Here is a 23,917-nt window from a genome sequence, read left to right on the forward strand (position 1 = left end):
TAAGAGTCAGTGGAAACAAGAAAAACATCTTGAGTCACTTAAAAGTCGTCAGGTACATAACATAGAATAGCTGGGTATAAAAATGTTTAAAGCCATAAAGGACTCCACTTTTGTATGTTGTAGTAGGAAATTTGAACCAGCCCTTTTACTGAGGTCAACAAAGAAGAACAAAACGTTCAACATAGTATATGCTCTGATTCCTTTGTCTTTGAATAATTCCATCTCTTGGTTGATAAATCTGAAAAAAAATTTTTTAGAACTACATTTTTTGACAGAAGAGTGAGAAGAAAGGATGAGAACTATGATCTTTTTATTGGTTGTGATTTGTTTTTAAATACAAAGAATTCCCAATTTGATTTTTTCTGTTTTAATTTTAATTTTTATAATCATTATCAATAGATATGCAGAATTCCCTGTAACAATTTTGATAATATCATATTCACATTCTAAGTATCAGAAGGTATTTGAACTGGAAGTAAAAATATTTCTTTAATCATTTGGGGATTACAGTGATATAGAAGAATCATTTTTAGATCCATCTAATGTATAATTGTAGCATATAATTCTCTGGATACATTACAAGACAAATGATTCATATTTCATATTTTAAATGGTATACAACATATTAAGAAAAAATATCAATGTGTATATATATATATATATTTTTTTTTTAACAGAGTCTTGCTCTGTTGCCCAGTCAGAGTGCAATGGCACACTCTTGGCTCACCACAACCTCTGCCTTTTGGGTTCAAGTGATTCTCCTGCCTCAGCCTCCCAAGTAGCTGGGATTACAGGTGCACGGCACCATGCCCAGTTAATTTTTGTATTTTTAGTAGAAATAGGTTTTCACCATGTTTGTCAGGCTTGTCTCAAACTCCTAACCTTGTGATCCACCTGCCTCAGCCCCCCAAAGTGCTGGGATTGCAGATGTGAGCCACTGAGTCCAGCCTGTTTATATATTTTAAAAGAGCCTAGTCAATTGTGTAAGAAGAAAATCTGACATGTACGTTTAAGGCAAATGATCTATGGAAGTTTTTTTTTTTTTTTTTTTTTTGTAATTATTTGACCAAAAAGAGAGAGGTAAACAGAATAAAAATAAGAAAACTTCTGGGTCAACAAAGAAAATTAGATCTGGCCTATAAACCTAAGATTAAGTGCAGTTTGGCATGACAAGTAATTTACCAAGGATTGGAGGTTCATCGTTATGTTCTGCAGGAGAACACACACACACACACACACACACACACACACTTGCACACACACACACTTGACAGTAACAAAAAGCAAAAAAATGTTTAAGAATTGCTGTTCTTCCAGCCTGGCTCATATGGTGAAACCCCGTCTCTACTAAAAATAAAAAATTAGCCATGCGGTAGTGGTGTGCACCTGTAATCCCCGCTACTTAGGCAACTGAGGCAGGATAATCGCTTGAGCCTAAGAGGCAGAGGTTGCAGTGTGCCGAGATCATGCCACTGCACTCCAGTCTGGGCAACAGAGTGAGACTATATCTCAAAAAAGCAAACAAACAAAAAAGAATTATTGTTCTTATTTATAATTAAGAGGCCATCACAACCAAAATAGCAAAAACTGATATTGCAGTCACCAAGCCCCTTGGTCAATTTGCCATTCTCAGGCTTTCCATGCTCCCATGCACACTGTAGGGGCCATAGAACATTAAGCATAAATCATGGAGTGGAACTCATATGTATGTGTTAATCTGTACTCCGCCATTACTATCTGTGTGACTTGAACATGTATTTAACCTCTACCTGTCTTTTTTTCATCTGTGAAATGGAAAGTAATAACACCAGCCTCATGAGGTTACTGGAGCATTAAATGAGAAGCTACATGTAAAAACATTAGTATATAGGAAGCACTCAAAGAAAGTATTTTTCTTTGTTCTACATCACTACTTGACTAAACTACTTGGAAGTACTATTTTCACAAACATCTACTCACCTCTAACTCTTAAGAACATTCTCTCACATTAATTTCAAACACATTTGCTTCTATTTCCAGGACCTCCCTCCCTAACTACCATCCACAGTTCCCACTTGCCCTCAGGGTATATTTTGTTTGCAGTCCATCCTCTTTAGGAACCCTGAAAATATTCTCATTCTCACTTTTGTTCTGAGCTTTCCAAGCTTAGCTGAAAATCCACCTCCTTTTTAATTTATTTATGTGTTTATTTATTTATTGAGACAGGGTCTCACTTGTTGCCCAGGCTGGAGTGCAGTGGTGCAGTCTCGGCTCACTGCAACTTCTGCCTCCTGGACTCAAATGGTCCTCCCACCTTAGCCTCCTGAGTAGCTGGGACTACAGGCATGCACCACCACGCCCAGCTAATTTTTTCTAGAGACATGGTTTTGCCATGTTTCCCAGGCTGGTCTCGAACTCATGGGCTCAAGTGATCCTCCCACCTCAGCCTCCTAAGTGTACCTGGCCCAACCTCCTTTAAAGCTTTATAGACTAACTTCCTCAGAGAATGTAATATCTATTGCAATGATATCTCACCTGTATTATTTCAGCACTTTTTGTACTTTGTTTAACTGGTTTGCTATTTACAAGTTGTTTGAGAGCAGCAGCTCTTCCAGCCTTATTTCCAACAGTGTGATCTATTTCTGTTGCTAGGAGAATTTATAGCTTTCCAAACAGGCAATGAATGATCTTTCACTCATTTGTCTTCTGGCACACACACACACGCACACACACACACACACACACACACACACTTCCTTAGGCCTTCTTCTTCTCCAGGCAACTTCAAGGTTTTGCCTAGGGAGAAGGTTGAAAATTCAGTTCAAATACCACCTTTCTAAAGCGTTCTGTAATTGTTTCCCAGGAGGGATAAGGCAACTAACACAACACTCACACAACGTGCTAGTGGGAAGTTCTTAAACTTAATCTTCACAAAGGCAGGCCTTTTACTGATTTTAACAGATTAAGAATTTGAGGCTTGAGGAGGTTTGATAATTGCTCAAAGACATAGCTAGGAAGTTAGCAAACATAAGAACCCTTGCCTTCTGATACAGGATGTTACCTTCCATGCTGGAAGGCTCAGTTGCAGTAGTATGTACCTCTAATAGACACAGTATTATCATTTAGCACCTGCTATTCCAGGTATCTGGCAGCTAGCAGCTGCTCATGTTACCTGAATTTAGGTCCTCCCACCAGCACAGCAAAGCCAAACACTGGCATTGGGACTTACAGTGAGAGAAAGTGAGGCATTTATTGCATTGCACCAAGCAAGAAGAATCAGGCAGCTCATGCTTAAGACCCCAATTCCCTGATGGTTTACAGGTAAGGGGTTTTTTTGTGTGTGTTTCCTTTTTTTTTTGAAACTGAGTTTCACTCTTGTCGCCAGACTGGAGTGCAATAGCGAGATCTCGGCTTATGGGGCAACCTCTGCCTTCCAGTTTCAAGTGATTCTTCTGCCTCAGCTTCCCGAGTAGCTGGGATTATTACAGGTGCCCAACACCATGCGCGGGTAATTTTCGTATTTTTAGTAGAAACGGGTTTCACCATGTTGGCCAGGCTGGTCTCGAACTCCTGATCTCAGGTGATCCACCCACCTCAGCCTCCCAAAGTGTTGGGATTACAGGCGTGAGCCATTGCGTCCAGCCCAGGTAAGCGTTTTTAAAGGCAGGGAGGCAGAGGTTACAGGCAAAGTCATAAATCAATACATGGAGACTATACATGAGTTTCATCTAAAAAGCCAAGATATCTGAAGCAGGGACCCACAGGTCATAGGTGGATTCAAAGATTTTCTGATTTGCAACTGGTTAAGGAGGGTTTTTTTTTTTTTTTTTTTTTTTTTTTTTTTGCTTCTTACAGCCTTTGCTTTATACATCCTCAGCCAATCCCTCAGTGAGCCCTCAGTGAGCCCCAACCTCCCTATGGTCTCTAAGGGGCAATTAGAGGCAAATAAACATTTCTTGGCAGGAGTGGAAGACACGCAAACTATCAAATGCTAAACACCCCTTCCTCTTTCTGAAGCAGGTTGAAGAGGCTGGGCCTGGATCTTGTAAGAACTGGTTTCCTGCAGTTAGCTTCCAAATAGCAGTGCTGCGGTGAGCTCACCCATGTCTGCTGAGGACTGAATGCCACTTCTGCTGCAGGTCTGCCTCACTAGATACTGGGGACCAATATAGGGCCTTCCTACCTAGTCTATGACCTAAAAAGGCAGAGGGTAAGGGGGAAAGGGTCTCATCCAGCAGAGAAGAGAGAGATGGAACCCCCCTAACCCTGCCTCAGTTGCTCATGTGCCATGTGCAACTCTACTCAAGAGGGCAAAAGAGGCAGCTGGTATAAAGCCTGACAAGGAGGTTTAAAGCCTGGTATAAGGCCTGGTTAAGGAGGCAAAGCTTTGTGAATTTTTCCAGGCTCCTCAGTAAGAAATTTAGAACAAGGATAGTTTGAAGTCTCCATGCCAGTGGACAGCACTTTCCATTTGGTGAGGGTCTAGGTTTCTAAAAAACAACTCAGGGACATCGTCCTCTTTAGTTTCTACAGGGAACCAAACATTTTGTGAATCTAACGTTCTTGGTTACTGTCTTAAGCTTTTATTACCTTCTTGCTTATCAGGTTGCTCATTGACTTCTTGAGGAAGTTAGGTGCCTGGAATGTCCCTTGAGAGAACTCAAGATTTTCCTTTCCATACTTGTGTGTGGGCGGGGGAGGGGTGGAGGTGCTTAGCTGGCCCCTAAGAAGGGGTCCCTCCTCTGTCTCAATAAATATTTGTTGAATGAACAAATCATTAACCTCAGTACGCATTGCAGAAAACACAGTCAAGAACGCTGGAGCTGGAAGGGCCACAGATGATCTTACAGAATAATCATTTCACTTTTCTAATGTTAAAAGGGAGGATTCGAGATGTTAGGACTACAGACCAGGCTGGAAATAATCAATTGTTTACTCCATCAATATTGAATGCCTGCTACTGAGTGCCAGACTCTGCGGGGGGACAATGTTAAGGGGAGCCCAAGTTTTCCAATTCCCTGTCCAGAGCACTGAAAAAGTACTGCAGGAAGCTAAAGTGAGGACAAAGTGCCCAGAGATCAGTATATCTGAAGGGAAAACCAGCAGAGCTTGGTCTGGGGCAGGGCTGGGAAAGGAGGAGGGACCCCAGCCTCCTAGGACCGTTTCTCCGCCGAGCCAAGCGAGGGCGCTGTTCTGCTCCTAGTGCACCCTGGCCCGGCGGCGCCGCCTACTCGCCTTTTCCCGGCGGAAATGCCCGAGCGATGACGGAAACCTGGAGGGAGGGGCGAGAAAGAGCGAGAGAAGGGGAAAGATAGCCGGGAGAGGCCGGCGGGCGTGAGGTGGCGGCGGACGGCCATCGTCCAGCGGGAGTTGGCCGAGAACCCGCGGCGCGCTCCCCGGCACCTCCCCGCGTCCTTCACCGACTCGCGCGCCGCGCGGCCAGGCGAGGAAGGGCGGGCAGGGGTCTCCTCCAGGCCGCGCGCTAGGAGCCGCCTTCTGGGCTTGGGCGGGGCGCGGGGCCCGCGGCCGCCCTCCCCGGCTCCGTCTTCGCCCAGTGGGATCTGGCGGCGGCGGCGGAGGGAGAGGGGAGCGGGGCCCGGGCCGGGGCCGGGGGCGGGTGGGGTGGGGGGAGGGCGGCGGCGGGGCAGGGGCTCGGGATCCGCATCGGGATCGGGCCGCCATGGACGACAAGGCGTTCACCAAGGAGCTGGACCAGTGGGTCGAGCAGCTGAACGAGTGTAAGCAGCTGAACGAGAACCAAGTGCGGACGCTGTGCGAGAAGGTGAGGGCGCCGCTGGGGCGAGTGCGGGAGCGCGAGGCTGGGACGGGCCGCGGCCGCCGCTCTGCTACGTCCCGGGCCCGGCCGCTCCCGGCCAGGCTTGGCCCACGGAGGGCCTGCGGTGCTGCGGCTCCGGCGTCCATTCAGGCGGGGGGCCCGGCCGGTAGGGACCGGAGCGTTGGGCTGCCCTTGTCCGGCCCCACGCCCGCGGCCGGCGGCCCAGATCCCGGGCGTGGGGGCTCGGGTGTGGACGGGCAGGGCAGCGCGCCCCCGGAGTCGAGCCTGATGTTGGTCAGGTTGCCTGCGCTCCCCTGGGGAGTTCCTGCCACGCCAGCATGTCCCGAGTGGGGCTAGCGAGAGCGGCGTCCGAAAAGGAGCAGTGCTGTCTCTGAAAATGCACCTAAAATTAACCAGAATGCCGTGCTTACTAATGAACTTGTTAATTAATGTAGAATTTTTGTCAGGCGAACGGGGCATCTCAAAAATCACTAACTCACAAGTGCTGTGACTCACACCTGTGGTCACAGTTACTCGGGAGGCTGAGGCTGGAGGATTGCTTGAGTCCAGGAGTTGAGAGACCAGCCTGGTCAACATAGTGAGGCCCCGTCTCCACAAAAAAAAAAAAAAAATTTTTTTTTAAATTAGTGGAGCATGGTGGCGTGTGCCAGTAATCCCAGCTATTCGTGAGGTTGAGGCCGGAGGTTCGCTTGAACCCAGGAGGTGGAGGATGCAGTTGGCCGAAATCGCGCCACTGTACTCCAGCCTGAGCGACAGAACGAGACCCTGTCTCTGAAAAAAGAAAAAAAAAATTACTGGCTCTTTAACGTGTCAAGCGTTTGTTTATGGAGAGGTAGGCGTGATGGCCAACTGCGATATTTAAAATAGAGGTTGACTTTGGTGGAAACAGATGGTGACTGGTCTTTGCGTTCACTCGCTCTTGGAAGTAAAGCGTTGATTTTCAGAAACGAGAGCGGGTCTTGAGTTTGGGAACCGTGTCTGCTGAAAATGATGGGGTGGGGGGGTGTTTTCACGCATGGTACCACTTTTCAGACAATTATTTTCGTTTTTAATATAAAGTTTTTTCCAAAGAATAATGCATGCAGGTGATCAGTTCTTTCTTTTACATCGTTTGTGAGTGTGTAAAGTGATCTTCATTTTATAAATTATGTATCCGTTGTTTTCTTAACCTCTGGAATTATTTCCATCTCTCCGTCTTTAAAGTCTAGTTTTCCACATTTATCCTTTATAAGATGGACTGAATAATTTTCATGTATTTTTATGTTAAAAGTTTCCATTTGAAGTCCATGAAGTAACGACGTTATTTATTTTTAACATACTCTACATTTTTTTTCTTTTAACCATAACGCTTGGAAATCATGATATCGCAGAAGTACACTGGAAAAGGACAAATTTTTGTTAGTCTTGTTTTAGGACATTCTTAAAATCATGAAATTTACTTAGGAAAAAAGCACTGATAGATAGTGTTAAGTTAAAATGGTGTTTTTAACGGGTGTAATGTTGCCCGGGACCTTTATGTATTAAGTAACTGTTGGTTCACACAGAAGGATTTGTTTTTGTAAATAGAAATCCCAAGCAAGTGGTATTTTTCTTTTTCTGAAACAAACTGCTTACTTGTGGCTTCAGTCAACATTCATTTTATTATGTCTTAAAATTTATGCTTTAAATATCTTTCTCAAGCTCTAATGTGTAGTGAAATGTACAGGTTTGAAATGAGCTGAGTCAGTTAACCTTGCCATGAACAACAGAATGCAGACTTGAAGTTATGGGCAAAGTGTTAGTTGAATCTGTTTTTCCCATTGACTTTCTTTTTTTGTTGTTTTCTTTTTGTTTTTGTTTTGAGACAAAGTGTCACTCTGTCACCCAGGTTGGAGTGCAGTCATGCCATCTCTGCTCACTGCAGCTTCCGTCTCCTGAGTTCAAGGGATCCTCCTGCCTCAGCCTCCCTAGTAGCTGGGATTAGAGGTGCACACCACTATGCACTGCGAATTTTTTGCATTTTTAGTAGAGATGGGATTTCGCCATGTTGACCAGTCAGGCTAGTCTTGAACTCCTGGCCCCAAGTGATCCGCCCACCTCAGTCCATCAAAGTGCTAGGATTACAGGCTTGAACCCGGTGCACAGCCCCCATTGACTTTCTAATAATTTTAAGATGAACTCCTAGAGAAGAATAGTGTACCACTACTGTACCTTGAAATAATCACACCAGAGTGTCAATCACTTGTGAAACTTTCTGTGTTTGTCAAGAGAGATTATTTTTTTTTTTTTACTTCGGCTCCTAAGTAAATCAGACTAACAGTTCCTAGGACTTTATAGGTGTATGTAAGATTGTCTCAGCCAGGCGCAGTGGCTCACGCCTGTAATCCCAGCACTTTGGGAGGCTGAGGTGGGCAGATCCTGGCCAATATGGTGAAACTCAATCTCTACTAAAAATACAAAAAATTAGCCGGACATGGTGGTGCGTGCCTGTAGTCCCAGCTACTCGGGAGGCTGAAGCAAGAGAATCGCTTGAACCCAGGAGGTAGAGGTTGCAGTGAACTGAGATTGCGTCACTGCACTCCAGCGTGGCAACAGAGTGAGACTCTGTCTCAAAAAAAAAAAAAAGATTTCTTGTATCTTACTAGCTTTTTTTTTTTTAAGGCACAGTCTTGGTGTGTCAGTCAGGCTGGAGTACGGTGGGACAATCATGACTTACTGCAGCCTTGACCTCCAGGACCGAAGGGATCCTCCCACTTCAGCCTCTCAAGTAGCTGGGACCACAGACACGTGTCACCACACCAGGATTTTTTTTTTTTATTTTTTTGTATGGGATCTCATCATGTTTCCTAGGCTTGTCTCGAAATCCTGAGCTCAAGTGATCCTCCCACCTTGGCCTCCCAAAGTGCAGGGATTGCAGGAGTCAGCCACCATTCCCAGCCCATTTTTTCTTTGAATATTTGTACTTATCCACAAAAAAATTTGTTAGTGAAATTCATTCCTCTTTTTCCCTGCCCCCATTGATGGAGTTGCCAATGAGATGGAGAAGTGTGATAATACTCATTTCTTTCTACTCTTTTGAGCCATGTTTGGTTTTGCAGCCCTCTTCTGGCAGCCGTGACCTAGTTTTGTGGTTTGTGTATGTATGTGTATATTTTCAGACTTTAGTCCCTAGTTCCAGTTTGTATCCCTACCCCATCCTCCTTGTTCATACATAACAAGTGTAGCATTCAGCCTGTCTGAGTTCCAGTCCTGCTTCACAGCTTGCTAGCTGTCAGTCTCTCTGCACCTCTCATTCCTTATGACAGAGATAATATGTACCAGTCCTCCGGGGTTGTTTGTACGTGCTAGGATACTACCCATTGGCCAGGCACAGTGGTTTACGCCTGTAATCTCAGCACTTTGGGAGGCTGATGCAGTTGATCACTTGAGACCAGGAGCTTGAGACCAGCCTGGCCAACATGGCCAAACCCTGCATCTAACTTAAAAAAAAAAAAATGAGCTGGGTGTAGTGTTGCACTCCCAGCTACTTGGGAGGCTGAGGCACAAGAATCCCTGAGAGGCAGAGGTTACAGTGAACAATGATCAAACCACTGCTCTCCAGCCTGGGTGACAGAGTGCAGTTTAAAAAAAAAAAATACTGTCCACGTTAAGTCCTAATGAGAAGTAAGCACTCAGTGAACTTTAAATGAAGAAAGGCTGAACGTTTTAATCTTAAGTATTACCTATTTTTTTTTGTAAAGAAATGCAAAATAAATAAATGTGCTGATGTGACTCTTCTGTGGTAAATGTACTTCAAAGGAGATTTTTATATATAGTGGCTATAGAACCCTGAAAAGGTCTCTGTAATGTGAACCACAGAGTACTGGGATTAATAGCAGTTATGTAAAGTAACTTTACTCCTGACTTGGTCTACTTAATACTTACCTTTCCAGGGCAAGAATGGTAGGCGTATAGAAAGAATATATAAGAAAAATAAAAAGTCAAACCTAATTATATAAATCATCGTTATTTAACTCTCCTTGTGATTAGATTTGGGATTTTTTTTTTTTTTTAATTTTTTAAATTCTATTGGAAATACTCTTCTATAGAAAGTTACATTGTATGATGGTGGTTTTTCCCTTAAATTTCTGTTCTAACTCAGATTCCCTGAAAACCGAAGGAGTCCACTGAAATCAAGACCAGAGTAGTACTAGTAAAGGCCTATTTTGAGGTAGTAGCAAAAATAAAATACATCCTAGTGCCAGTGGGTGAATTACTACAAAAAAATAAGAGTATGAATGGTATGATGTGTCTGGCTTCCAAGGTTAATTTCTGCCTAGTGAAAAATTGTTTGCATAAAATAGCAAGGCATGTCTTCTGGGAAGACTAGCTCTTAACACTAACTTAAATTAGCAATCCAGCTTTTGAAGCTGATTGTGAATTTGACTCCTCTTTTGTGTGCAGAGAAATTGCTTCTGTGATTCATTCCTGCATCTGCAGTATGCAGTTATTTTAGAAGATTGTGTGCCTAGAGAGCCAGGCTGGCACTGATCAGGACACTCTGTGACTAGAACTATATTTAACTCTTGTCTCAGAAAGAGTAAAAATGTTAAGCTCTTTGACCTGATACATTCTATATAACTGAAGAACCGTGGTGATGATTCTTTAGGTGGGGAGGGAAATTCAGCCAGTTTGTGTACTGGCAGATCTTTATTCTGAGGATTATAAAGCACCTATTGAGAAAAATGTTGAGGCTTGTGTTGGAGTATAAATAATGTAAATTTTATATTGAACTGATGGAAATATTTCTGAGTCCTGGTGTTAGCCTTGCAATAAGCAGAAATATCTTTAGGATATGACTTACTCCTAATGTAAAATAGTGCTTATTTCACATTAGTGCTTACTTACACTAATGTGAAATAGTGCTTGTTCCTGAATGCCCAAAACCATCTTAATGAAGATCAGACCCTGGTAAAAATGAGTGATTTTTGTGAATTGAGAAAAATTTTTTAGGTTACTTTCTGTGATTGATTACAGCTTAAAAAAAATAAAAATAACGGTCTTCACCAGCAAAATGCCTAACTGGTACTTCCATTTTTAACTTCCCCTGAGCAAAAATTAGTGCCTGCTTTGGGGGTCCATTGATAAAGTCTAAAATACAGTGATAAAGAAAATAGCTCCTTTTTTACTGTGAAGAGGAATGGCATGAGTACAGTGAACTAGAGGGTTGAGACCCAATTCTAGTGACTGAACTTGCTTACCTAAGCCAGCCTCTCTTAGTGGACAGGTAAATTAAATCAATTTAGACCAGCATGAACTATTGCTAATGAAGGGAAAGTGGACTTTGTTACATTTTTCTACTTTATATATGACATGTCAGATTACATACCTACAGTGTAAAATTTATTTTCATTGTGTATTTTTATTTGCAGTGTGTGCCTTTTATTCTTATTTGAAGATCATGCAGAAATTTTATCTTCACAGTCTTTTCCTCAGTACAAATGCTATAAGACTTGGTGAATGAACCCCTTCTTTGGTAAAAGGAAATGGAAATGAAAATGCCAGAAATTGAAGAGGGAATTAATGCTTAATTTATTTTCCTAGATTATTTTTGAATGTAGTGTTTTCTAAGAAGAATGTTATTAAAATTACAGACATAATCTGTATTGAGAAATCTGAGTCTGTATTAAATAGAAATTTTTTATTGTTTTGAACTGATTTCCTTCAAGTAAATATAGTGAAATCAAACCTAATCCAGATTGTTTAAAGAAACTTGCATGAAGACATCTTTTCTTCCTTGACGTACGTTACTTTTCAAGTCTAAATTTTATTAATAATCATGTTAGTCCTGGAGTTCTGTGTATTACAGATTCCGTTTCCTTTCTGGAGAATGGGAGAGCTCAAGAGCTCAAGCTTAGAACTGGTTTGCTGTTGTGTCCTTTATAATTTAAAATGTCTGTAATCATTCCTTGTAAACTGTTTTTTGACTGAGATGCTATTGTTATCAAAAGAATTAAAAGACAATCCTGAGGTGCAACCTGAGATTCCTGACTTTCGCTATAATAGCATTATGTTACACCAAAAATGTACAAAAAAACTCCTTTGAAGATCTAAGTGAATATTTTATACAAATACAATCGTTTTTATTTTGAGACTGGGATGGGGAAGTTAATTTAAGTGTTCTCACCTATTCAGTCTTAGAAGAAAGCTTATTTTAATTAACTTTATAGCATAATTGGATTTTTTTTAATGTGCAAGATAGAGCGTGTAGGCGGTAGTTTAATTTTGCTCAAAATCTCATTTTATAGAGAGGGAAATAATTAAGTTTCATCTTCCTTTAAAAGAGTTCGTGGGCTGGGTGTGGTGGCTCACACCTGTAATCCCAGCACTTTGGGAGGCCAAGGCAGGTGGATCACGAGGTCAAGAGATGAAGACCATCCTGGTCAACATGGTGAAACCCCGTCTCTACTAAAGATACAAAAAATTAGCTGGGCATGGTGGCGCGTGCCTGTAATCCCAGCTACTCAGGAGGCTGAGGCAGGAGAATTGCCTGAACCCAGGAGGCGGAGGTTGCGGTCGGCCGAGATCACGCCATTGCACTCCAGCCTGGGTAACAAGAGTGAAACTCCGTCTCAAAAAAAAAAAAAAAAAAAAAGAGTTCCACATGATATTTATGTCCTGGGTGAGGAGCACTCAGAATTGGTTCAGTGCATTCTCGACTTGGCTTGAGCAGCAAAAGAGGCGCTTATTGTTGGTCATTGAGGAAGAAAGGAGAGGAGTGGTTGACAGAATCCTACCACTATGTATTTATCCCATACATGCCACAGAGTTGAGTTGAACCATTATGTACCAGACCAGGCGTCCCCGAACTACGTCCCGCAGGCCGCATGCGGCCCCCTGAGGCCATTTATCCGGCCCCCCCGCTGCACTTAAGGAAGGGGCACCTCTTTCATTGGTGGTCAGTGAGAGGAGCACAGTATGTGGCGGCCCTCCAACGGTCTGAGGGACAGTGAACTGGCCCCTTGTGTAAAAAGTTTGGTGACGCCTGTGACTGTTCAAGGTGCTAGAGATTGAGCTGTGAAGAGGGGACCTCATTAATGAACACCAGGCAGTGATTCTTGCTGGAAAGAAAAAGCAAAAGATGGGGACAGTGATGGGCTTGAATTCAAGAGGCTGTTTTGTTTTGTTTTGTTTTTACTAGGGTGGTCATAGAAAACATTCCAAATTCTTTATAATGTGGTTTACTTTTGTAATATAAAAGAATTGTGCAAGAGATAGAAGGCACAGTCCCTAATACTGCTCTCACCTCTGACATCGTCTTCAAAAGTTTAGTCATGTACCTTCAGAAGAGCAAACAAATAAAAAATAAAGTTTAGTGAACTGTAAATTACAGGGAACTCTCCCCAGGACTGCCTCACTTTTGGCACCAATTACAAGTTCAGTGGGTTCCCAAAACCACTCTTAGGTTCAGTGATTCACAGGAATGACTCGCAGAACTCTCTTAAAGCTGTTACAGTCATGATTATGGTTTATTACAGGGAATGAGTACAATTTAAAGTAAGCCAAGGGAGGAGACACATAGGACAGAATACAAGAGGGACTGACATCTGTAGTCTCCAGTCCTCCAGAGACCAAACTGATAATGGAGTCACCCAAAGCCCGCATCGTTAATCACGTTGTTAACCGTCTGCAAGTCAGGGCCCCCATGCAGAGAGTGACTTTTTACCAAGCAGGAAATCCAAGGGACAAAGGCCAGATCTCTTTTTGGATGAGGTTAATTCTTCACTACGCAGATTTTTATTCCATAACAAATTCTAAGGGACAAGAACCTTAATCAAAATACATGGCAATACCAAAATACATGAAGAAAACACGGTTATATTTATCAGAATTGTGGAGTGTGTACAGTGTGAGAGAATTTTCCAGTTGAGTTGGCATATTCTTTTTTGTTTTAATTTTGTATTTTATCAGCCTGGCATGGTGGCTCATGCCTATAATCCTAGCACTTTGGGAGGCCACGGTGGGCAGATCATGAGGTCAGGAGTTCGAGACCAGCCTGACCAACATGGTGAAACCCTGTCACTACCAAAATTACAGAAATTACCTGGGCATGGAGGCATGCACCTATAATCACAGCTACTCAGGAGGCTGAGGCAGGGGAATCTCTTGAACCCAAGAGGCATAGGTTGCAGTGAGCCAAGATTGTGCCAGTACACTCCAGCCTGGGTGACAGAGTGAGGCTGTCTCAAAAAGAAAAAAACTATTTTGTCTTTTCTTGATTGTATAAATTCTTTGAAATTAAAAGTTCAATTTTTAAATGTTCAAAATATTCTTTTCTAGTTTGTGTATAATTTTTGCTGTGCAAGTTTTAGGATTTTTATGTAGTTTCTCCATCTTTTCCTTAAACTTTAAGTGTATGTAAGAATCATTTGGGAAGGAAATAAAAAATTCAGGTTCCTTGACTCCATTCCAGAGACTGATTGACTCTGTCTTGGGCAGGTCCAGGAAGTTGCCTTTTTTTTCTCTAAAGGCAGGGCCTTGTTGTCGCCTAGGCTGGAGTGCAGTAACGTGATCATAGCTCACTGCAGCCTTGAACTCCTGGACTCCATCTGTCTTCACACTTCAGTCTCTTGAGTAGCTGAGACTACAGGAATACACCACCACACCTGGCTAGTTTTTTCATTTTTTGTAGAAACAGTGTCTCCTCATGTTGTCCAAGGTGATCTTGAACTCCTGGGCTCAAGTGATCCTCCTGCCTCAGCCTCCCAAAGTGCTGGGATTACAGGTGGTGTGAGCCACTGCCCCCAGCCTTCTTTGTGCTTTCAGTGTCATGGAATACCTCTGAGAATACTATGAAGGAGATTTTTGCTAGTGTCACTTCTTCTGGTATATCTTTATCCTCTCATCAAAATCATTTTCCTCATTTATGCATTAAATTTGCATTTTCACTTCTTTATGTCATTAAGTTTATGCATGTTGCTGAGTTCCTAGCTGCATATTTGGGGTCTCTCCAACAGCAGCATTGTCAGCATTCCCACAGTTGTTTCTTCTGTGTACTTTTTTTTTTTTTTTTTTGAGACGGCATCTTGCACTGTCACCCATCCTTTAGAGCAATGGTGCAATCTCAGCTCACTGCAACCTCCATCTCCCAGGTTCAAGCGATTCTCCTGCCGCAGCCTCCTGAGTAGTTGGGATAACAGGCACCTGCCACCACACCCAGCTAATTTTTTGTATTTTTAGTAGAGATGAGCTTTCACTATGTTGGCCAAGCTGGTCTTGAACTCCTGGCTTAGTGATCTGCCCACCTCAGCCTCCCAAAGAGGATTATAGGCGTGAGCCACCACGACCAGCCTCTTCTCTGTACTTTTGATTTGAATTTCATTTCCAGGGTTATGTCTTTGTGTTTGGCTTCCTTCTTTTAGCAGGTTTCCAAGATTCCTGCATATTGCAGTATGTATCTGGAAAACGTGGGTTCCATGAAAACCCATGTTTCATTCCTTTTTATTGCTGAATAAAATTCCCTTGTGTGGATATAACACTGTAGTGGTTTTTATAATTACTACCATCTGGAATTTGTTTTGAAGTTTAAGAAGTCAGGTTTTTTTCGTTTGAAAATGTAATACAGAATTTGTTTTTTAAAATTTCGAGCATCAGCCAGTCGTGGTGTCTCAGACCTGTTATCTGAGCATTTTGGGAGGCTGATGTGGGAAGACTGAGCCCAGGAGATTGAGGCTGCAGTGAGCCTTGTTCACACCACTGCACTCCAGCCTGGGCAGCAGGGTGAGGCCCTGTCTCAAAAAAAATATTGCAAGTACCTCAGAAAGGTAGGAAAGAAAGCAAATGCACTCCACCCACCTTCCCTATCCATTGCCCTTCTACCTCCCAGACAACCATTATTATGTTTCTGTATATAATCTCCTCGGCCATGTTCTTCATATGCAAAAAAACATGGGGTACAGAATGTTTGTGGTGTATTAGGAACTGTCTGTGGAATAAACTTGGCTTCTGATAAAATTATTGTTTAATTTGTGATCTCAGGAAAAGAAACGGAAGGGTATAAAGGCCTTAAGATTACACAGTTAGATTAAAACTGAAAATCCCATGTTTTCTGAAAGACTTCAGTGCATATAATCTCATTCTAATTAGTTACAGGCAAGGAGAAGAAAGTATGGGCTATATTGTTCGTAACTCTTGGGAATCCTACCAGGCTCTAAGCAGAAAGGGCATTTGTAGAAGAAAATATAATAGACTGGAAACAAAAGGAAAGTTGGAGAACCAAGCATGAGCACTTTGCAGAAATTAAGGGAAGTTATAGAGATACAGTCAAAATTATACCTTAGAAATGTTTTAGAACACTGGAGAGAACACTTCTGTTGGAATAGAACTTGCCATTGTCCCTCCTGTTTAGAGTTGCTTCAGATTAAAAGTCTGTGCTGGGTGCATCCAGTTGGCACAAAGTAATCTGGGGCTGGAGTAACTTTGTGATTCCTACAGTGTGTATACAAACTATAGGGTATTTTGAAAATCACTACAGATTGAGTATCCCTCAGCTTAGTGTTAAAGCCTATTGACAAAAATGTACAGCAGCAGGAGCATACAATGAAACTCAAAATTCGCCTTTCGGCCAGAACCGCCATCTTCCAGTAATTCACCAAAATGACGAACACAAAGGGAAAGAGGAGAGGCACTCGATACATGTTCTCTAGGCCTTTTAGAAAACATGGAGTTGTTCCTTTGGCCACGTATATGTGAATCTATAAGAAAGGTGATATTGTAGACATCAAGGGAATGGGCACTGTTCAAAAAGGAATGCCCCACAAATGTTATCATGGCAAAACTGGAAGGGTCTCCAGTGTTACCCAGCATGCTGTTGCCATTGTTGTAAACAAACAAGTTAAGGGCAAGATTCTTGCCAAGAGAATTAATGTGCGTATTGAGCACATCAAGCACTCTAAGAGCCGAGATAGCTTCCTAAAACGTGTGAAGGAAAATGATCAGAAAAAGAAAGAAGCCAAAGAGAAAGGTACCTGGGTCCAACTGAAGCGCCAGCCTGCTCCACCCAGAGAAGCACACTTTGTGAGAACCAGTGGGAAGGAGCCTGACCTGCTGGAACCTATTCCCTATGAATTCATGGCATAATAGGTGTTAACAATAAATAAATAAATAAAAGACCAAAAAAAAAAAAGAAACTCAAAATTCAAGTTTTCAAATATTCTTCAGATTATCAAATCACTGAAGGGGCAGAGAATTGTCTGTTCCTATAGTTGCACTCACCCACCATTCTGAGCTGTCATCTACTTAATGGGCTCTACTTTAAGCTTCATCCTGTTTGACTTTTATCGTGCTGTGGTGTTGCCTTTTTTCTTCTGTCTCACTCTGTTGCCCAGGGTTAAGTACAAAGTGATGCAACCATGGCTCACTGCAGCCTTGAACTCCCCAGCTCTAGCTGTCCTCCCACTCCACCCTCCTAAATAGCTGAAACTATAGGCACACACCACCACACCAGCTTTTTTTTTTTTTAATTTTTTGTAAAGACCAGAGGTCTCACTATGTTGCCCAGGCTGGTCTGAAACTCCTGGACTCAAGCCATCCTCCCCTCACTGCCTCCCAAAGTGCTGGGATTACAGTCATGAGCCACCACTCCCTGTTGCCCTGTGTTGTTTTAACTACTCTAGCCATCCGGTTGTTTCTTCCTCTTATTTTCATGGTTTTCTGTTTCTAATTTGTCATGGACCTGGAAACTCGGTAAATAGCTTGTTAGAATTTTGTAGATAACAGTAGGCCCAGAATAAGGCCTAAGAGATTGTTCTGGTGGGTTAGTAGGGAGGTACATACACTTTTATGATGTCTTGTTTTTTTACTTCAGAGGCTTTTAAATTTTATTTTGCTGTTACAGACTAAGAGGCTAGATAGATGAGCTGTTAGTGAACTTTGATTTAGTCAGAACATTTTTTTTTTTTTTTGCCAGTATTTAAGCATAAATTCTGTACTTCGGGACCACCTAATAGTATGTTCTAACTTAATTCTATAAATATAAAATAATTGGAATAAAGGTATTCAGGGTTGGCCTGTAAATTGATGTAAGAATATTTACACAAGAATTTGAGTAACTTGTGACTTTTTTCTTCATTAACTTTTTAAACTTGTGAATAATAAGGTTATTTTTTTAAAACACAGAACTTCTGCCTCGGAGATTTGCCTATTCTGGACATTTCATGTAAATGGAATTGTACATTATGTGACCATTTGTGACTGACTGACTTGCATTTAGCATAATGTCTTCAAAGTTGTAGCATGTATCAGTACTTCATTTCTTCATGGCTGGATAACTGTTCCATTGTATGGGTATATTATGTCCATTTATCGATTGACCAACATCTGGTGGTTTCTGCTTTTTGGCTGCTACAAATTATGCTGCCATGAACATGTATAAACCAGATTTCATTTCTTTTGAGTATATACCTAGAAGCGGAACTGCTGGATGATATAGTAATTTTAGGTTTAACTTTGGAGGAACTTCCTGACTGTTTTCCATAGCAGCTGTACCATTTTGCATTTCTACCAACAGTGTATGAGGGTTCCAATTGCTCTACATGTTTGCAACACTTATTAACTGTCTTTTTTATTGTAGCCTTTCTAATAAAGTGGTATCTCGTTGTGGTTTGGTTTTCACATATGTTTTTATAAGGCACATTTCAAGTATTATTTTCCCCAAAATTTTCTTTTAATGGATAAGAAATGGTACTTTAATTTTGTGATAGAATTTTTTTTTAATTGTTGATTTCACTTTTCTAACAGGCAAAGGAAATTTTAACAAAAGAATCAAATGTGCAAGAGGTTCGTTGCCCTGTTACTGTCTGTGGAGATGTGCATGGTCAATTTCATGATCTTATGGAACTCTTTAGAATTGGTGGAAAATCACCAGATACAAACTACTTATTCATGGGTGACTATGTAGACAGAGGATATTATTCAGTGGAGACTGTGACTCTTCTTGTAGCATTAAAGGTATGATTATTGAAATTCAGTTGTTTTGTTGTTTGTTTGTTTGTTTGTTTTCAAGATTTAAACCAGGCAAAAGGCAAGAATGACAGGATTGCATATCATCTGTTTTATGGTCCATTCAGTTTATAGCCCCTTAAAATAATAATTGGTTTTACATCTTTTTTAAGGAGAGGTGAAAAGTAACTTGTGTGTATTCCTGGTAAATGTATCATTCTCTCGAGTAGTCCATAGCTGAAGTCTTGGATTACCCACCATATTATTGGTCATATTGAGTCAATAAACAGGTCTTTTTAAATCCTTGTTTTGAAAAGTCTATTATTCCTGTGTCTTACTATTTTTACCACACCATTTATCACTTCAAAGTTCAACTGTTGCAATGGCTTAGTAACTAATATTTCTGTCTCTAAGGTCTGATTATCCTCCCCCACCCCGCCCCCCAGTTCACCTGGCATATGCTGGCTGATTAAATCTCTCTTATTTGACACTTTTATATTGTTACTTCCTCTTGATTGCCTATTGCCTGTAGAATCAAACTCAAACTCCTTGCCTGGCTTTCTATACTCTATTCTGAATCTGCCTGCCAGTGATTGGTAGCATAAATTCCGTCTCATATCAAAGTTTCTTATTTCCTTTTTTTTTTTTTATCTTCTCCAACCCCCCCGTTTATTTCCTTATTCGATTTCCCCCATGAGGTTACTCTGTCCCTGATTTCTTAGGCTTTCTGCCAAGACTCAGCTCAGGTCTCACTTCTTCCATGTATCCTTCAACCATTTTAGCCTTATTCCTTCTGCTCTAAATTACTATGAGGAAACTTAATTCTCCCAGCCCTTATTTATGCTGCAGAAGTGGCTTATTGCCTTGTATTACTTCTTCTACATATCTCCTTGGTGAGTTAGACCCTCAACAGCAGAACACATATATTACACAGTCATGGGTCACTTAACTACAGGCATACATTCTGAAAAATGTGCCATTAGGTGATTTTGTTATCTTGGATTGATGCGTTCCATAAATTTTGTCATCTTTCGAACTTAAACAAACCTAGCTGGTATAGCCTACTCCACACCAAGGCTGTGTGGTATAGTCTGTTGCTCCAGCCAATGTTATACATGTAATATTGTTAACAAAAACGTTGCACAGCTCATAACTGTACTTGTGTAGACCTGGTACCTGGCTTTATAGCTCCAAACTCATGTTAGACACATAACATATGCTTAGTAAAATATGTATGAATTGAAGTCTATACTTGCAGCTTTTTGCTTGATTTGCAGAATCCAGTGCTTTTTCATATTTCTTATCAGATACATTCCTGACTAGTTGCTTATGTTTTTGTTTTGTAATAGAAAGGAAACTATTAATACATTTGAAATCTTGCCCAGTTTTGTCAAGGGCCTGTTTTTGTGTTATTATTGGCAAATCCAGTCTTCCTGTGGGAAATACAAATTGAAAAGGGAAGAAGTTAATCTGTAGAGGAGTTTGTCGCAGTTTCAAACCTGTGATTTTCACTGTTCATTCAGTGGTAAGAAGTCATAGTGTTCTGGAAAGATTTAGAAAAGTAATAATAATTTGATGATGAAGAAGATAATAGAAACAGTATCAGATACAAGTTTATTATAGTAATATAAGTATTAGTTAAAGGTTTTGATGAGAGTGGTATAAACATGATGAAAAAGGATGATTATAATAAACATGTCAAATGTTAACCAGTAAGACCTGGTTATGAATAAGCAAGTTTTTTTATTTTGAAAATGAAATTAACATTTAATTTTTCTGGTGGCCAAAAGAGCCATTTTTAAAAATGGATCAGAGACTAATGTGCTTCACATGACACTGGTAAAAATCTGATTTTACTATGTGATTTTATTTCTTTTCTTCCAGGTGCGTTATCCAGAACGCATTACAATATTGAGAGGAAATCATGAAAGCCGACAAATTACTCAAGTATATGGCTTTTATGATGAATGTCTGCGAAAGTATGGGAATGCCAATGTTTGGAAATATTTTACAGATCTCTTTGATTATCTTCCACTTACAGCTTTAGTAGATGGACAGGTATGTATGTGTGTGCTTTACATCTTACTTGTTAAAAGAAAGTGAGGCAGGGAGGAGGTAAATGAAGGCAAAGATTGACTATTGGTAAGTTAGGGTCTAGATTTACATGACATGTGTTTCTGCATCTCTTTGGCCTTTTCCTCCTCCTTCCCTTATACTTAAAATTTCAAAGCAGGGGAGTGGATAAGTTTCATGTACATTTGGACCGACAAATTTTCCTGTTGTTCTCAGATATGTGTGTAAATCTTTTGACCAAAGAATATGCTGTGTGCTTAAGATATCGATAAACATTATAAATAAATGCTTAAGACACTGATATATAGTACTAGTAAAGCAAGATGTTATTTAAAACTTTCTCTGCATACACACACAGTGCTGGTTACCATGAAACGCTTTTCATTCCCATTTTTCTGGAAATTGCAAGTCTTACATTGCGTATTATACCTTCTTCCGTGAGAAGTGAATGCTTGACTGGGCACAGTGGCTAGTATGTTGGGAGGTGAAAGCAAGAGGATCGCTTGAGTCCAGGAGTTCAAGACCAGCCTGGACAGTGTAGTGAGACCCTGTCTCTACAAAAAAATTGAAAAATTAGCTAGGCGTAGTGGTGCGTGCTTGTGGTTCTAGCTACACAGGAAGCTGAGGTAAGAGGATCTCTGCAGCCCGGGAAGTTGAGGCGACAGTGAGCCGTGATCATACCACTGCTCTCTAGCCTGGGCAACAGCAAAACCCCATCTCAAAGAACAAAAAAAAGGAAAAAGAAGCAAATGCTATTTCTGCCTGTAACAAGTAGTGCAGACATAACCATGAAGCATTCAAAGGTATAAAAAGAAATTACGCAAATTTCCTGTTATCTCAATTTCTAGAGATAATCACTGTAAGCATGAACTGATTTAAATTTAAATACAAAACATAGGCTGGGCAAGGTGGCTTATGCCTGTAATCTCAACACTTTGGGAGGCTGAGGTGGGCAGATGACCTGAGGTCTGGAGTTAAGAGCAGCCTGGCCAACATGGAAAAACCCCATCTCTACTAAAAATACAAAAATTAGCTGGGCATGGCAGTGCACACCTGTAGTCCCAGCTACTAGAGAGGCTGAGGCAGGAGAATCACTTGAACCTGGGTGACAGAGGTTGCAGTGAGCTGAGATCACTTCATTGTACTCCAGCTTGGGTGACAGAGCAAGGCTCCATCTCAAAAAATATAATAAATAAATATAAAACATATAAAATGCTATAATTCTTAAATTATAAAAATCCATTATAATTATCTAATTATTATAAAAGTTGTCAAGAGTATAATAACTACTCTCTTAGACTGTTCATGGGAATATAATTTGGTTATAACCTTCTCTGTGTAATCCTGACAGTCTGTTTTCTCAGCCATGATTTTGGGCACTGCTATGATTAATTTGAAAGGACAATACTTTGCATAGACTTGTTAAAAGAAAATGTGAATTTGAAAGATGTTAAATTTTAATTAAGGTTGTTTTTAATTGTTTTGAAGCAACAGAGTCTTCATTAAATAATAAAATTACTGGACAGAATGATTTTTTTTTTTGGAGCATACAGTTCTATTTATTTGAGGTTAATTGAGGTTCAGAATGATTTTTAAAAGGTAGCTTATCAGTTTTGATGAAGGATCTAGTTTTTAAAACGGGTGCATTAGTAGAGCTTTCATGTATTTTTTTCCTTCCTCCACTCCTCTCTTTCTTCCTTTTGCTCTTTCTGAAAAGTTATTAGAAAAGAAATAATTGTGGACAAAACTGATCTAGAAGAAAAGAGGGAGGACACAAAGCTCTAGGAATATAAACTACAATTATAACTGTACAGAAGCTCGTGTATCACAAGAATAGGTGCAGCTTTACTGTACTGCATTTGAAAAGCTGAATGACGCTTACTATAGTAAAATACCAATTATTAAAATTGGCTTGCAGAAATTAGTCCAATATAAGTAAACTACCAATAGTAACCAGGTCTAGATAGTTTTATAGGCTAATTCTACCAAACCTTTAAGGAACATACAATTTCTGTGTTCTAGAGCTTGGGAAAACATGGAGAGTTCAAAACTCACACTGTATGCCTAGTATAACCCCAGTGCCAAACCAGATGTGGCACGCACAGAAAAATAAAATCAGATCAAAATCATTTGGGAAAAAAATTCCTATACTTATGATTCAAAACTCAAAACTCAGCAGTTATTTTATAAAATATAATAAGTGGGTAAAGAAATGCTGGTTTTACTATCAGTAAAACATTGGATCCTTCTCATCAGGCCAGGCACAGTGACTCATGCCTATAATCCCAGCACTTTGGTGGGAGGCTGATTTGGGCAGATCACCTGAGGTCGGGAGTTCGAGACCAGCCTGACCAATATGGAGAAAACCTGGCTCTATTAAAAACACAAAATTAATTGGGCGTGGTGGTGCATGCCTGTAATCCCTGCTATTCAGGAGGCTGAGGCAGGAGAATTGCTTGAACCCAGGAGGCAGAGGTTGTGGTGAGCCGAGATCACACCATTGCACTCCAGCCTGGGCAACAAAAGTGAAACTCCATTCAAATGAAAAAGAGAAAGAAAATGCTTGTTAAAACTTGTGTTGTTCTGATTCAGAACACGTAGAGCGCGTAGAGCATGGTATTTGAAAAGTTTACAAAAAACAAAAAATCTGTATTATTCCATAAAATGTTTTAGAAGTCCTGGCCAATAACCTAAGCAATAAAAAGAATTAAAAGGTATAAACATTGAGAAGAAACAATTTTTGTAAATGACTTGATAATGTACTTAGAAAATATGAGAAAACTGAAAATTTATTGTAGCCAGTAACAGGAATCAGAGTGTTTGCTGTAAGAGAAACAAAAAATTGTATAGATCAGCAATAACCCACAGAAGCTGTAAAGGCAGTTGGGTGTAGTGGCATGCTCCTGTAATCCCAGCTTCTCAGGAGGCCGAGGCAGGAGGATTGCTTGGGCCCAGGAGTTCATGGCTGCATTGCACTGTGATCGTGCCTGTGAATAGCCGCTGCACTCCATCCTCAGCAACACAGCAAGACTCCATCACTATAGAAAGAAAGAAAATGAAATTTCATGGCAGGTCCCAAGAATGGGAATACCATTGACCAGAGAAAGGGGA

General features: G+C 40.9%; 1 protein-coding gene across 1 annotated transcript in view; it reads left to right on the plus strand.

Moving 5' to 3' along the window:
* The first annotated feature begins 5,265 nt into the window (after positions 1–5,265).
* Positions 5,266–23,917, plus strand: part of PPP2CB (protein phosphatase 2 catalytic subunit beta) — a 31,177-nt gene continuing 12,525 nt past the window's right edge. Inside the window, exons 1-3 of the mRNA XM_039463366.2 lie at positions 5,266–5,761; positions 18,533–18,742; positions 20,618–20,791. Of these exons, the coding sequence (XP_039319300.1) occupies positions 5,660–5,761; positions 18,533–18,742; positions 20,618–20,791 (486 nt within the window). The 5' untranslated portion in view covers positions 5,266–5,659. The remainder of the gene's footprint in view (positions 5,762–18,532; positions 18,743–20,617; positions 20,792–23,917) is intronic.

This window comes from Saimiri boliviensis, chromosome 13 (genome assembly GCF_048565385.1).
Source record: "Saimiri boliviensis isolate mSaiBol1 chromosome 13, mSaiBol1.pri, whole genome shotgun sequence".
NCBI lineage: Eukaryota > Metazoa > Chordata > Mammalia > Primates > Cebidae > Saimiri > Saimiri boliviensis.